Source organism: Eulemur rufifrons, chromosome 6 (genome assembly GCF_041146395.1).
Source record: "Eulemur rufifrons isolate Redbay chromosome 6, OSU_ERuf_1, whole genome shotgun sequence".
NCBI lineage: Eukaryota > Metazoa > Chordata > Mammalia > Primates > Lemuridae > Eulemur > Eulemur rufifrons.
The window spans coordinates 99,202,840-99,217,520 of record NC_090988.1 but is presented as its reverse complement, the minus strand read 5'-3'; the positions used below and the strand labels follow the sequence as shown (position 1 = coordinate 99,217,520).

Genomic DNA, 14,681 nt, shown 5'->3' with positions numbered 1-14,681 from the left:
TGAGCAGTAGCTTGGGGAACCTTTCCCTTCTCAGTGGGGGGACTGGGAGGGTTCTAGGTGTTCTGAGGCCAGGTGTCCTTTCTCCTCCCTCTGTAGTGACCAGCAAAACCAGCAACATCAGAGCAAACTTTGAAAACCTCGCTAAGGAGAAGGAACAGGAGGACAGACGGAAGGCAGAAGCGGAGCGAGCCCAGCGGATGGCGAAAGAGAGGCAGGAGCAGGAAGAGGCCCGGAGGAAGCTAGAGGTGAGTGAGGAGGGCCTGCGCCGAGGGGATGGGGGCTCTGGGGCTGCGCTTACTCTTTCCTGGGCAGGCCAGAGGGTTCCACTGGAGAGTGTTTAACTCACGTTTGAGGCTCCCCTGCAAGTCGGGAGCCGCACAGACGGTCTCTGGCCTTGCTGATCCAGCCCCTGGTGACCCGCCAGCTGCACTGCCCTGTCCATGAGCTGTCAGTGGATGTGTCCAAGTTCTGTGCACTTCCTCCTCTGTGGAGTTCCTGCTGGAAGTTTGCCTCTCTTCTCAGCCCTCACCTTCCGGAACCCGCTCGTTTCTCAGGTGGAAGGTTAAGAAGGGAGCCACCTCTGCTCCCCCCAGCCTTGCTTCTGGAGCCTGGGCTGCTGCGTGGCTCGTGCCTCTCCGAGCTGTTTGTTCACTGCGGGAAGGAGAGTAGGGCTGTGGGAAGTGGGCGGGAGGCCAGGACTTTTTCTCTCCTGAAACTTCTCTAGACGGGCCCGGCGTCCAGGCGCTCCGGTCCCCACTTGCCACTGGGCACCTGCGGCTCGGCGTCATCCCACTTTTCCGTGGTGTCCTGTTCTCATCTGTGAAACACAGGTGACGATACTTGGGTCTCTGTGGGGTAGCTGGGAGTAGAATCTGAAAGGATGCTCGGAAGCTGTTCTGTAAACTGTGGAGCCTCGTGTGAGTCCTCGGACGTTTCTTCCCACAGTCCGTGGTTAGGGTTCTGGAAACGCCCGCTGAGGGAGAGCGTCTGGTTGGGAGAATTAGCACGCAGCAGTCGGGCGATGCTGGGGCCGGAGACGTGGATAAACAGCCCCTGGCACGTGTGCCGCACGCAGTGGAGTAGGCATGGTGGTGAATTCACCCAGCTGCCCTTTGCCATTCCTCTGCCTCTAGACACTCCTAAGGATTTCTCTCCTTCGCAGTGTTTAGCAAGACGCTGGCGTTCTCTTTGTTGCGGAACACACAAAAACACGCACAGGCCTCCCCCACCGCTGTCTCGTCCCTTCAGATAATTCATGCTTTCCTCATTTTATGACTTGGAATTTGACCCCTGCCATCCGAGTGCCATCACATGCACAAGGTGCAGGACGATTTGGTTGCTTGGGAAGACAAAGGCCGTAGGTGGCTGTTGAGAGCCTTTCAGGGCCCCTCGGTGGCTGTCCTTCTCCACGTGCAGCCCTGCCCACCCCGTGCTGCTGGCTTCTCCCCGGAGAGTGGTCTCGGCCTGGACAGCACTGCTTGCACCCGGGCCCCTTGCTCTGGTGAAGAGGTGCTCCAGAAGGTCACCAAAGCTCCCCAGCAGGTGGGGGACACCGGCATGCATCCATGTGTGCTTGTCCCCAGCCTGGGTGGTTGGCTGCTGGGAAGGCATTTCCTTGTGCCCTGCTGGGTGTGGGAGGGGCTGTGAATGGAGCCCACAGCCTATGGCTGTGTTGGTGAAGCCACTGCGTGTAATCCAGCAGCCAGGGCCTCTGCATTGTGGCTGGCAGGCCTGGGTGTCCGGACGCCCGGGCTTCTCCTGCCCAGCCCAGGCCCTGGCCCTCCAGGGGCACACACGGGCCACGCTGGTACCGCGGGTGTCCCCAGTGAGTGGGGATTTACGACCGTTAGGTGTGCAGGTCGGGGATGGGCACCAGATGCCAAGAACCGTGCTAGGGTCTCCAGACCTTGGACAGTGCTTTCATCAACAAGACTCGCTACTCCGGCCGTCCCGTCAGGGCCCGCTGCAGGGGGAGGAGTGGGAGCATCTGCAGTGGACGGGTGGGGTTCCGACCCTGCTTCTGCCGGCCCCTGGCTGCCTGGCCCTGGGCATGCCACCTCACCTCTCGTGGGCCTCCGCTTCCTCTGTGGTGACAGGCAGGCCGTCAGTGTTTGTTTCCTGGTGCTGCTCTGTGGTGGTGGCTTGAAACCACACGTTACCTCGCAGTTCCGGAGGTCGAAGTCCTAAATGGTGCCGGCAGGGCTGTGTTCGTTCTGGGGGCTCTTGTGGCCCCTCCCTGCGTCCCTCCAGCCTCTGCTCTCCTCAGCATGTCCGCTCTGCCTCTCACACTCCCCACCCCTTACCAGAACCTAGCGATTATGTGAGGTCCACCAGGCAGTCCAGAAAACTCCCCATCTCGGAATCCTTAACTTTATCGTGTCTGCGGTCCTTTTGGCCATAGGAGGTCACGTGTTCACAGAATCAGCAGCTTTGGAGGGCCACTGTTCTGCTTCCCACAGTCCACCCTTTGGTGGCACCCAAAATTCATGTTCATCCCACATGCAAAACATATTCACCCTGTTTTAAGGTCTTAAATGTGTCAAGCCGTGACAGCATCAGCTCAGAGCCCCAGAGTCATCATTGCCACCACGCAGATCAGGTGCTGCTGGGGCTCAGCGTCGCAGCTCGGTGACAGTACTGGTGCATTCCCGACCACACTCTGCCACCTGTGGGCCATGTGGTGGCAGCAGGAACGCTGTGGGCCACCACGGTCCTCTTCCTTGAGGCTGTGGACCGACTGCATGACCTCCCCTTCAGAGTGCACCTGCCCTTCAGGTCCCCTAGGTGCTCAGCCTCGGTGCCCGGTGTCTCTGCTCCTTCACCCAGAAGGGTACCCGGAGCTGGGGCCCGAGCCTCCCCCAAATGCAGAGGGACTCTTGCCGTGGAGGCAGACGTGGTGACATGGAGCAGCGTGGTGACGTCCTGACTGCTGTTTGTTTTTCCACGCCAGGAGCAAGCCCGAGCCAAAGCGCACACCCCGCCTGCATCCCCTGCTCCCCAGCCGGCTGAGGAGAGGCGGCCTCCGAGCCCCGTCTATGAGGTTGGTGTCTCCCCTTGGTCTTCCGTGAGTCTCCGACTTGCCCGAGATGGGTTTCCTTCGTGTAGCGGGAGAAGCCCTTGCTGGGCCGTGCAGGGGGGGAGGGGGTGGCCTCGCCACTGTTCTGTGCCTGGGAGATGGGCGGCCGTCAGGGTGTCCAGGGCCGGGGCTCTCAATGCTGTCTGAGGGGTGGTCCTTCAGACCACGTGCCACCCTTTCTCTTCTGTGGCCCTGGAGCAAGCCCCCCGCCACTGCCCTTCCTCATCCCCTGCATTCTGGCTGCCTGTCACATGGTCCCCCTGAGGCCACCTGTTGCCACCTCATGAGAGGCGTTGGTCATCTTCTCACTTGCTTTCCACCTTGTTGGATGCTGGCCACGTTCCCTTCTGGAAATCCCATCCTCCCTCGACGCCAAGGTGCTGCTCCCCCCGAGGTCCCGCTCCCACGGCTGCTCCTCTTCAGCCCCCGCCCTCTTGAGGCACCTCCTGGACGAGTGTTTTCCAGATGCCACCTGGCCTTTCTCCTTGGTGTGATCATTGGCGTGCAGTGACTCCCTCACAAGTGTCCCCAGTGTTCTTTCCTCATCTTATAGTTACTAAACTGACTGCCTGACGTCTGGTGCCCTCAGGTTCTGAGTCCCCCTCTCCACCGGAGCAACTGCCCCCAAGACCACCCCCACCACCCATGACCACGTCCAGCTGGGCCTGGCCCCTCCCCTGCGGCCACTGTCCTGGTCCACCCGGTTGTCTTCTCTCACCTGAGAGTCAGTGATTTGCAGGGGACACCAGCTGAAGTCCCGAGGAGGTCTTGAGCCCAGGGAGAGCTGTGGAGATGGACAGGGCCAGGCCTGGCCCCCAGCTCGGCCGTGGTCTTGTCCCCTCTTTCAGCTCTCACCACTGTGCCCTCTGCCTGTGCTTCATCTTGCCAGACCCCAGGCGGATGTGGCCATGGCCTCGTAGCTTGTCCCTTAATGGTAAGAGGCCTTGCGCTGTCCTCATTCTGCCACATGCCCTGTCTGGCCAGCACTGAGAAGCTGGTCCTTTGGCAAGCAGGCCAGTGAGTGTGGTCCCTGGTGGGTGGGGGGCCACGTGATGGGGGTGCTGATGTTGGAAGGCTGCAGCTCAGCCTGGGCTGCCACACCGGGACCTGGCCTCCAGCCTCCAGCCTCTCCCCTCTGCAGCCGGGGCCGTCTTACCCAGAGGATGCTCTGACCCTGTTAACACCGCTGTGGTCCCCAGTGCCTGCCCTGGGGGTGGCGTCGCTCTCCTTGGTCTTGCAGCAGCTCTTCCTGCCTGGTTACACCCATAGACAGCTCTAGGCCACCACCTCTTGCGGGAGCCCTGTGTGTACAGTTCTGGGCCGTGTGCTATGCTTTCTCTAACCCTTGGAGGGTCCTTCCGGTAGCCCCTGGTGGGAACATTGATGCCAGCCCTGTTGGAGATGGGCAGACAGATCACAGTGTCCTCAGGACTCAAAAGTTACCATGGTTTGAGTGGAGAGGTGTTTATTTCTAGAGAACCTTTGCACTTGAATGTGGTTCTTTGCACAGAGGGTGTGGCTCAAACAGATCCCGATCTGCAGGCTCGGCTGCTCAGGCAGGGCTGGGGTGGCACGGAAAAGCTGCTATCAGGTGTGAGGCGGGCAGTGCAGGGCAGGGAGGCTGGTGGCCTCAGGGATCTGAAAAAAGCGCCAAATGTAACCCAAGAAAGACTCGCCCACAGGCCACAGCACAGGAGGGGTGTGGCTCCTGCTAGGCGGCCTGGGTTGTCGTTACTACAGGGCTGGGGAGGGTTGGGGTGTGTGGGAGGCCTGGATCCTCCAGGAGGAGATGGCACATGGGACTCTTAGCATGCGCTGCCGTGTTGAAAATCCAGGCATGCTCACGTGCTTGTGGGTTGGCCTCCTTGTCCTATGTTTGTTTCCTCCGTCCTTGCTGGGGCTGGGAGATAGTCCGTGTGTTTCTGCTGGCTGGGGCAGCGCAGCCGCTACTTGGCAGAAACCAGCACGGGCCGCATGAAACGTCCATTTGCCACTTCCCCAGGACGCAGCTTCATTCAAGGCAGAAGCGAGCTACAGAGGCCCCGTGAGCGTGAGCGGGAGTGAGCCGGAGCCTGCGTACGGCGTGGAGGCCGCCGACTACCGAGAGGCCGGCAGCCAGCAGGGCCTGGCCTACGCCCCAGAGGCCGTCTACGAAAGCACAGAGGCCCCAGGCCACTACCCAGCAGGTACTGGGGCCCCACGTTCCAGTGCCCTTCCCGGAGCAGGGAGCTCCCCTGTTCATCCTGAGCTGCCTCTGGGTCCCCCTGTGAAGAGCGTCCCATTCATTCACCTGTCCCGCCTGTGCTGTGTCCACAGGGCCTCTGCCCCTGCTGGGGGTGCCCCGGACAAGCTGGGGCACGCACAGTCCCAGGAAGATCCTGCTTGCTGGGGCAGTGGGCAGGGGTCAGAGGAAGGGGGCGACGCTGCTCTCCTGTGTCCTTGGACAGAGGAGAGTCTGCAGAAAGCCGAGGGATCTGGAGGGCTTTAAGGTCTTCCATACGCTTTGAAAGTTTTGTCGATATTTCAGTCAGAGAGACACTAAAATTGGTCTTGTTTTATTTTTAAAAATGAGGTTTCATTTAATATATTTAGACAGGCTTAGCATAAGCACTGCGTCCCACTTGGAGTGCTGTGAAAATGGGTAGCAGAGAGGGTTAGCTGCTCCTGGCTTTGAGAAGGTACGTCAGGGCGGGGCTTTCTACCTGCCCCCTCAGTGTGACGAGGGCCATCTGATTGGCTCTGTCCCATCACTTTCCATGACACAGGACCTCCCTAATGATGCCGAGTTCTCCCGCTCTAGGAGTTACGTGGCGAGGATGGCCACCGTGCCAGCCAGGGGCACCATGCTCCCTGGGGATCTGGGAACTTGCTCTGAAAGCCGGAGTCCTTTTCCTGTTTCTAGAAGGTGTCTCAGAGTAGAGCTGGGCCTGCAGTTCTTTCCTAACCGGTTCCCCCACCCCAAATCTCAGCAAGTGTCATCTACAAAAACAGTAAAATGGAACAAGGCAACAGTGCGTGGGTGGGACTTGAGCTGCGCTCAGGCTGTCCGTCTGCTTGCAGAGGAGAACGCCTACGACGAGTACGAGAACGACCTGGGCATCACGGCCATCGCCCTCTACGACTACCAGGCCGGTGAGCACACGCGGAGTCAGGGCTGCCGCACACTTCCTGCTCATCTTCTAGGGACTCTTCTTCTAAGAACCCACCTTTGGTGCATTTTACAGTTTTTAGAAATAATCTGTGGGAATAGTTTCAGGACTGTTTGTAGAAAAGTTGCAAGTACAGTGCCAAGATGCCAAGAGCTCCCATCTCTCTCCCAACCAGATTCCGTCCTCTGCACACACGCACACCCCTGTTACCTTTAGTCTTTCCCTGAACCCTCGGAGAGGTGCAGGGCTGCTCCTCCACCCCTAAAGACCCCAGCCTGCATTGCCCAAGACCAAGGACACCGCCCCACAGGAGCCCACTCCACCCTCCTGGTGAGGAGGCCAACCCAGATGCCACGGTGTTGCCATGTTCCCGCCAGTCCCCTCCTCCTGCCCTTCGAAGCCTTGGCAGTTTAGAAGAGGCGGCCTCACGTCCTGGGCTGAGCTACGTCCTGGGCTGTGCTACGCTCTGGTGGCAGGAGGGCCACGGAAGCCATATGGCTCTCCCTGGTGCCTCACATCGGCTTCACGGCGTCTGTCTGTCCGTTTGTCCCAGCTCATCTTGTGATCCAAAGTCACCCCTCACCCTCAGCAGTGGACGAGTGTCTTGTCGGTGACTCGGGATCCACCATCGTGCTTTCCTCCCAGACTGCCCCACGGCTTCCCGCTGCCGTCCCTCCTGCACGCAGCCGGCACCCTCCCGGCTGGAAGAGCTTTCCCTGCCCGTCTTTACCCCTTTCACACGCGCATTCGTTCATGCACGTGTGGGTTCTGGGACATTTCGGCACCTGTACTTTAAAAAGTGCTGTGGCTTCATCCTGCCGCCTCCCATCCCGGCCTGTCACCTTGGGCTTCTCTCCAGGTGGCCCCTTTTCATATTTGTAAGAACCTCCTCAGCCCTGCAGTGGCCCACACCCGTGATCCCAGCACTTCGGGAGGCCGAAGCAGGAGGATCACTTGAGCCTAGGAATTTGAGACCAGCCTAGGTGACAAAATGAGACCCTGTCTCTACAAAAAAAAAAAAAAAAATGAGCTGGGTGTGGTGACACATGCCCGTAGTCCTACTCGGGAGGCTGCTGTGAGCTGTGATGGGGCCACTGCACTCCAGCCTGGGCAACAGAGCGAGACCCTGCCTCTCAGGAAGCCTTTCCAGCTGTCCCTGCACCCGCCTTACACGCCCATGTTGTCTTTGGGGACTAGTGGGCACCTGCCAGGAAGGGAACGTGGGCAGGGAGCGGAATTGCTGTGGTGGACACGGGTCCGTGAGGGCGTGAGTGTAGGTTGGGGCTGAGGGTCCGCGAGGACGTGAGTGTAGGTTGGGGCTGGGGGTCCGCGAGGGCGTGAGTGTAGGTTGGGGCTGGGGGTCCGCGAGGGCGTGAGTCTAGGTTGGGGCTGGGGGTCCTCGAGGACGTGAGTGTAGGTTGGGGCTGGGGGTCCGAGAGGACGTGAATGTAGGTTGGGGCTGGGGGTCCGCGAGGGCGTGAGTCTAGGTTGGGGCTGGGGGTCCGAGAGAGCGTGAGTGTAGGTTGGGGCTGGGGGTCCGAGAGGGCGTGAGTGTAGGTTGGGGCTGGGGGTCCGCGAGGACGTGAGTCTAGGTTGGGGCTGGGGGTCCGAGAGGACGTGAGTGTAGGTTGGGGCTGGGGTTCTGTTTGATGGGCTCTGCCAGGTCTGTAACCGCCTGGGCCCTGCTGGCGGAGCTGCGCTTCTGGCAGACCAGGGCGCGCTTGCACTTCACACCTTTCTCTGTGTCCTTTCCCCTAGCGGGCGATGACGAAATCTCATTCGACCCCGACGACATCATCACCAACATAGAAATGATCGATGACGGCTGGTGGCGCGGGGTGTGCAAGGGCAGGTACGGGCTCTTCCCAGCCAACTACGTGGAGCTGCGGCAGTAGGCGGCGCTGCGCCCGGTCTCACCACACAGCAGGCCTTCCTCCGTTCTTGGTTTCGGTTGATTGTTTTTGTTTTTGTGGGTTTTTGTTTGGTTTTTTTTTTTTTTTTTGGTTTTATTTTTTGATGGTGGGGAGGGGAATATACATATTGCTTTTATATTTAATACTTTTGCTGATGCTTTTGAAAATGTTTATGGCACAGAATTTGCTAATATATTGTAATCATGTTCCTTAGGAGGACTTTGGTAATTGTTTTTATGCATTTAAGATATTTTCTTCTTTTGCCAAATTGATTGTCACGTGCAGCCACTTCAGGGGCCTTTAGTTCTCTTGAGGTCAGTAGTGCGTGTCCTCGTGGGCAGCCGCGATTCCCCAGGACAAACACGAGCTCTTTCAGGTCAGTGTCTGCGGCTGTCAGGCAGGAATGACTGTCGGGTGAGGGGTCCCTGGGGTCTCCGTGTCTGCAGGAAGGGGGCAGGCCCTGTGGAGGTGAGACTGGAGGTGCCCTGTCAGGAAGGAGGGATAACCCTGTGCGTGTCATGCGGTGACAGCCCAGAGTAGCGACGGCTTTAGCAAGGACCCCGCTTCTCTGCTGTTCCGGTGGCTCGGCTGGTCCTTGTCTCCACCCCTCCCCTGCCACCCCAGTCCCCAGTGAGGCTGCCGTGGGGCCTGTGCCTCCACCCTGCCTTGCAGTGGCTCTGAGTCTCCACGCACCCCCTCCCTTGGCCATCTCCAGACCACGGCCCACAGTGACAGGCTCTGGGGCCTTACTGGTGAGGCTGAAGCTCGTGCTGGGCTTGGCTTGCTGGCACGAGGCTCATGTCTGGGCTGTCACTTGGACGGTCCCTGGGCAGCCTGGGGTGGTGTGTCCATTGTGTGGCAGACCAGCCACGTAGCTGTGGGAAGGCAGGTGCCTTCTCTGTTGTAAACTGCCAGAAACATTCTTCCCATCAAGGGGGTTGTGCTGTTTTTGCCAAAATATGTTCAATTACTGTAAAAGTTGATCAATTGACAGCTAAAAATAAGAACTGCAAATGAGTGAGTGTTCCTACCCAGGGTGCCCCGTGGTAGTTCTGGACACTGCTATCCCTGGGCACCGTGGCCACTTGCTGCCTGGGAAACGTATCTCCCTCCCAAGAAAGGAGGGGCTGGACCAATGTGATGGTGCACAGTCTGGTGGACAGTGTGTCTTTCCAAAAGATCACGTAGAAATGTCTCAGGTATTCGGGACATTTAGTGATTGTAATGCACGTGTTTTCTTTCCTGAAGTGCATTTCTGCATATTCCTTGCTTTACCACAATTAGGTTGGGTTTTATATGCAACTTATTGTATCTGAATTCCTGTAGCACACCTCATAGGTATGATTTTTTTAAATTAAATACTCAGAATAAACTTTTTTTTTGATCCACTTGCATGATTTGCTTTGGTCTTTGGTTACTCTGTTCTGCAGCTGAAGATGCCATGTTGGAGCCAGCACACTCCCCGGCCCCCCGGGGCACACCCTCCTGTCATTGCGCATGCCACACGCATTCTGCTTTAGTTCTAGACCAACTGCAGACTCCTTTGAAAGAGGCATGCTCCTTAAAAGGCACATTTTATAAGGTAAAATGTATTTACTCTCTCTGATCATCAATTTTTGGACAAAGATTCCAAGCAAAATAGGAAATTATGTGCTTAAAAATAATTTCTGAAGTACAGTTCTCACCATAAATCCCAGGCTGGCTATGATGTAGCTAAAGGTCTATTTTCTTTAGAGGCACCTCAAGTTAAAGTCTGGGGGGACAGTGGCACTGAGCAGAGAGCTGGCCGGCTTGGGGCCTCACGCCTGGGCGGGGAAGTGGCAGGAAGGCCAACTTCCATAGCACAGGGCAGGTCTTTGGAGCCCCCGAGATGGTGGCAGAGGGGCCTCGTGCTTCCACCCCCCGGCTGGACTCAGCTCTGTGGTACCCATGGCCATACGTGCGCCTTTCGTGGGCAGCTCCCAGACAGTGTGGCAGAACAATTTGAAGCTTCAGGAAAAACTCCTCTCACCATCCCTGAAAGAAATGGGGGAGCGAAGCAAATCACAGACGTTGCAAACTAGCGCGTCCTTCCCATTTACGGGAGGGGCATTGCCCACAGCCGCCATAAGCTGATGGTAAGGAGGCCCCAAACCCCAGGTCCCACCTTTGGCCATTTCACTTCCTAAGTCTTGTCGGGTCCCCCTTGACACCCTGCTGCCCTGTGTCCTGCTGGTCCTCTCTGGAGCCCAGGACCGTGTGCTGGTGGCTGCCTTCTCCCTATCTTCTGGGGTCCCTGGTGCCCTCTAGGTGAGCCAGGTGCCAGAGCAGCCTCCAGCCCCCTGAGCTGCGTGGCTTTGGCCCAGGCCTGGGGAGGGTCCCAGACTTTCTGCTCAGCCCTCTGTCTTTGGAGACCGGAGTGGTGTTGACCTTTTGTTTCCAAGCTAAAACTGGAGGACTGTCCCTAGTCCCAGGGGTATAGTGGTGGTTTTCTTACAAATCAGGGATTAACAAGTTGTCACTGGCTCTCCTATTCCACCCCCAGCTCTGCTCCCCACACATCCCTACCTGCCCTGATCTGGAGGGAGGTGACAGGTGGCTTCCATGGGGTTATCTGGACATGCCTGCAGGAGCTGGGAGCCGGGCCCTGGAGAGCCTGGTTCCAGCTCACACTCCCTGCCTGCTGGGCCTTCCCACCAGCCTTCAGTTATGCTGACACACCCTGGCACCCTTTGCAGCCTGGGTGGCGACAGACCACCCCCCCACCACCACCTGCAGTATTCCCCAGGCACTGCATCCTCCTTTGAACCATCACTGCCTTCAGCTTAATGAGCGCCCCCTTGCCCCCTTGCCCCCTTGCCAGCTCTGCTCGTGTCATCCAAACCCAATAAGGCCCTGATCTCCCATGACAGTGCAAGCACAGGTCCTGTGCTTGGGACTTGGGGGCCCAGCAGGGAGGCTGGGACCACACGTGGTTACAGAGGATAGAAGGACCTGTTTGCCAGGTGAGAGGTTGCAGCCACCTGCAGGGAGGCCAGTCCTGAAAGAGTGGGGCAAAGAGGTTTCTGCACAAGGGGAAGGGCTGGTGGGGGAGCCAGGATACAGGGTCTAACAAAGGGACGGGGTTGTGCAGAAAGGGTCCCCACTGGCCCACTGTTTACCCGGTGTGGCCCTGTCCGTGACTACAGAGGGACAGGTGTGGTGCTCAGCAGGAATGGGACATGTCTTGGGTGGGTCTGTGTTCCTGTTGTCTTGGTGACCAAGCATGGTCCGGCAGCCTGTGCACCTGTAGTCACCCACCTTAACCTAGCTGCTTTTCTTTTAGCTGTGGTTGTTTTAAAATCAACTGACCAACACTTCTGTCTCAAGGTCAGATTCATGCCCAGGCCCCCTTGGCCTGAGGAACAACCCAGCTGCTCACTGGGCAGCAGTTTGCTTTCAGACCCCTGGAACGTGGAGGTCAGAGGGTGGATGTGCTTTTTCTCTATCGATCCCAGCCATGGGGAATGATAATTGGGGCACATAGGAGTAGTGGTCACCAAGGAGCATTGCGTTACTGTGGCCACTTTGGGCAGCTCAGAAGTGTGCACAGAATGGAGAGTGCTTCCTGCCTGGAAGATCTGCTTGCCGGTGCTTCAACCCAAGACCTCCAGAGAGGTGCCCCCCGTGGTTTTAACTGAGCACCCGTACAGGTGCTGGGCCCTGGAGGTGAAATGTGGAATGAGGGAAGTGGCTGTGCCCTGGGGGAGGCCACACAGGAAATACGTGATTCCACCATTGTGTCTAATTCCAACCAAGGAGAAGAGAAAATTCTGAAAGGAGAACAGGGAGATCTGAGAATATGGCCAGGGTTGGCCAGGGAACTCTGCTTGGAGGAAAAGCCTCTCCCCGTTGTCTGCCAGTCCTGCGGATGCGCTGTGGAGGGCAGGCACCATCTGTGATGCCCGCACTGACTTGCCGATCTTCAGCTCCAGCTTCCTCCTCTGAAACGATAAAATAACCCTCTTTCTAGTTACATGCTTGCAGGAGTCATTCTGCCTACTTGCATTTGAAATTTATTACCAGGATACACCTTAAAAATTTCATGGAACACATCAAGTGCATATTAACAATATACTTTAGTAATTTATACTTATTTTGCCTGAAACTTTAGGATTCCATTATCTTTTCATCTCAGTGCTGTGTTTTGAATTTTTTTTTCCTTCTCTTATCCCTTTGGTTTCTTCTGGCCTGTTTGTCATCCCCTTGGAAGACAAACTCTGCTTTTGATTAGGATTGCAAAAACGTGCAAGGAAAGGAACAAATCAAAATAGGTTGAGTGATAAGGTTGTTTTTTTCCTACCCATTGTCACTGTACAATAGTGCTTGTTCAGTTAATGTTTAAGTCATTTGAGAAGGCTCATTTGTCACTTGTGAGCTGTGAGGACATTTCCCACTAACATAAGCCTTCTCTAGATTAAATGTTAATCCTTCCTCTGTTAATTAAACCTCCCGCTAGGAAATAATGAAATGCAGTCTTCCCCTGGTATACAAGGGGGATTGGCCCCAGGGCTGCCGTCCTGTGCCCGAATCTTTGCATACTCAAGTCCCACAGGTGGCCCTGTGGAACCTGTGTGTACAGAATGTTGGACCTCTGTATACATGGGTTTTGCATTCTGCAAATGCTGTATTTTTTATTCTTGTTTGGTTGAAAAAATTTGCATATAAGTGGACTTGTGCACTTGTGCAAATCCATGTTGTTCGAGGGCCAGTTGTGCCACTGAGTAGGGTGTGCAGATGAGGTAAGTGCATGTGAGTCTCTGTGAGCCTGGTAACCCCTGAGGGGGTGGAAAAAATGGCCTCTCAAAGATGTCCAAGTCCTAATTCCCAGAACCCGTGAATATGTCTCACATGGCAAAGGAGAATGAGGTAGCAGATGGAATTAAGGTTGCTAATCAGCTAACTTTAAAACAGGAAGATTACCTTTTCAGCAAGTGATGCTGGGAAAACTGGCTGTCCACGTGCAGAAGAATGAAGTTAACCCCTTACATTTTACCATATAGAAAAACAAATTCAAAATGGATTGAAGACCTAAATGTAAGAGTTTTATAATACAGTGTGTTAAAGGTTTCCTCCATCCCTACCTTCACCCATAACTGTGTGTTGCTGTCCGAGCCCATCTCCAGAACTGTCCCGTGGTCCTCACCTCCGCGTGTCACGCCCTCATGCAGCCCTTCCCACTTGGAATGGGGCTGACCGGCATCACCAAGGGGATAGTGTGAAAGCGGTGCAGCGTGGCTTCCAATCTAGGCCATGGGAGATGCTGCGGTTTCTGCCTCGTTCTTTTACATGGTTTGCTCTGAGAGAAGCCAGCGCCTTGTCATTCAGTGGCAAGGAACCAAGGCCAGTAGCCAATAGCCATGTGAGCAAGCCACCTTGGAGAGAAATCCACCATCCCCTGCAAAGCCTGGCGGATGTCTTCAACTGAAACCTCATGAGAGACCCTGGGCCAGAACCGCCTAGCTAAGCCACTCCCCAATTCCTGATCCTCAGAGACAGCGTAAGGTAATAAATATTTAGGGCTGTTTTAGGCCACTAAGTTGTGTAACAATTTATAAGGCAGCACTAGGTCACCATTAGAGATGCTGGAATTTATTGGAATCCAGCAAAGATGGGCACGGCTCCCACACAGACGTCACTATGCTGCTGGGAGTGGCCTGAGGCCACCTGGGAGGTGGGCAGTTAGGCTCCCTGAAATATTCATTGAAATGTCTAAAATGTGCTTTAGCCCACAGCTCTACTTCTGAGGATTTATCCTAGCACACTTGCATGTGTGCATAAAAGAGACAACCTAAGTGTCCATCCACAGGGGGCTGGTTCGATCCACTGTGGAACATCCTCGCAAAGGAACTGGACAGCTTAGAAAGGGCAGCGACCTCCTGGGCGCCATGGCCAGGCCTACGACGTTAACTCACAGCTCGGGGGCCTGGTGGGGAGCGATTTGGTCATTCCCAGGAGAGCAGGAGGTGACTCAGCAGTCCCACTCCTGAGAGATGCTCTGATGCACATGGACTTGGGCATTCACAGCAGCACTGCTTTTTAAATCAACTTTTAATTTTGGAGTAATTTCAGATTTACAAAGACATTACAAATTCAATAGAGAGAATTCTCGTATACCCCCCACCCGGTTTTCCCCTTTGATTAACAGCTTATTTAACTGCAGTACATTGATTAAAACTAAGAAATTAACATTGGAATGTTATTAACTGAGTGACAGAGTTTATTGGGATTTCATAAATTTTTCCATGAATGTTCTTCTTTTGTTCCCGGATCCAATCTAGGATCCCACATTACATTTAGAAAAACACTGGGTTTTTCTTTTCTTAAAAATAGATCTATTGAGATTTAATTTGCATACCATATAATTCACCTATTTAGAGTGTACAGTTCAATGGATTTGAGTGCATTCATAGAGTTAGAGAAATAGCATTACTAATTCCAGAACATTTACATCACCCTCAGAGGGAGTCCCCACCCATTAGCAGTCACGTCCCACTGCCCTCTCCCAGCCCCTGGCAACCACAA

The 14,681-nt window shown here is 55.6% G+C and overlaps 1 protein-coding gene across 6 annotated transcripts in view; it reads left to right on the top strand.

Moving 5' to 3' along the window:
• The window catches only part of CTTN (cortactin), a 34,825-nt gene extending 25,310 nt beyond the window's left edge, over positions 1–9,515 (top strand). For all 6 annotated transcript variants that reach the window (XM_069471706.1, XM_069471701.1, XM_069471702.1 and 3 more), the window contains 5 exons: positions 97–245; positions 2,951–3,040; positions 5,079–5,262; positions 6,137–6,208; positions 7,984–9,515. In XM_069471706.1, coding sequence (XP_069327807.1) covers positions 97–245; positions 2,951–3,040; positions 5,079–5,262; positions 6,137–6,208; positions 7,984–8,120 — 632 coding nt within the window. In that variant the 3' untranslated portion in view covers positions 8,121–9,515. The remainder of the gene's footprint in view (positions 1–96; positions 246–2,950; positions 3,041–5,078; positions 5,263–6,136; positions 6,209–7,983) is intronic.
• The last annotated feature ends 5,166 nt before the right edge of the window (positions 9,516–14,681 follow it).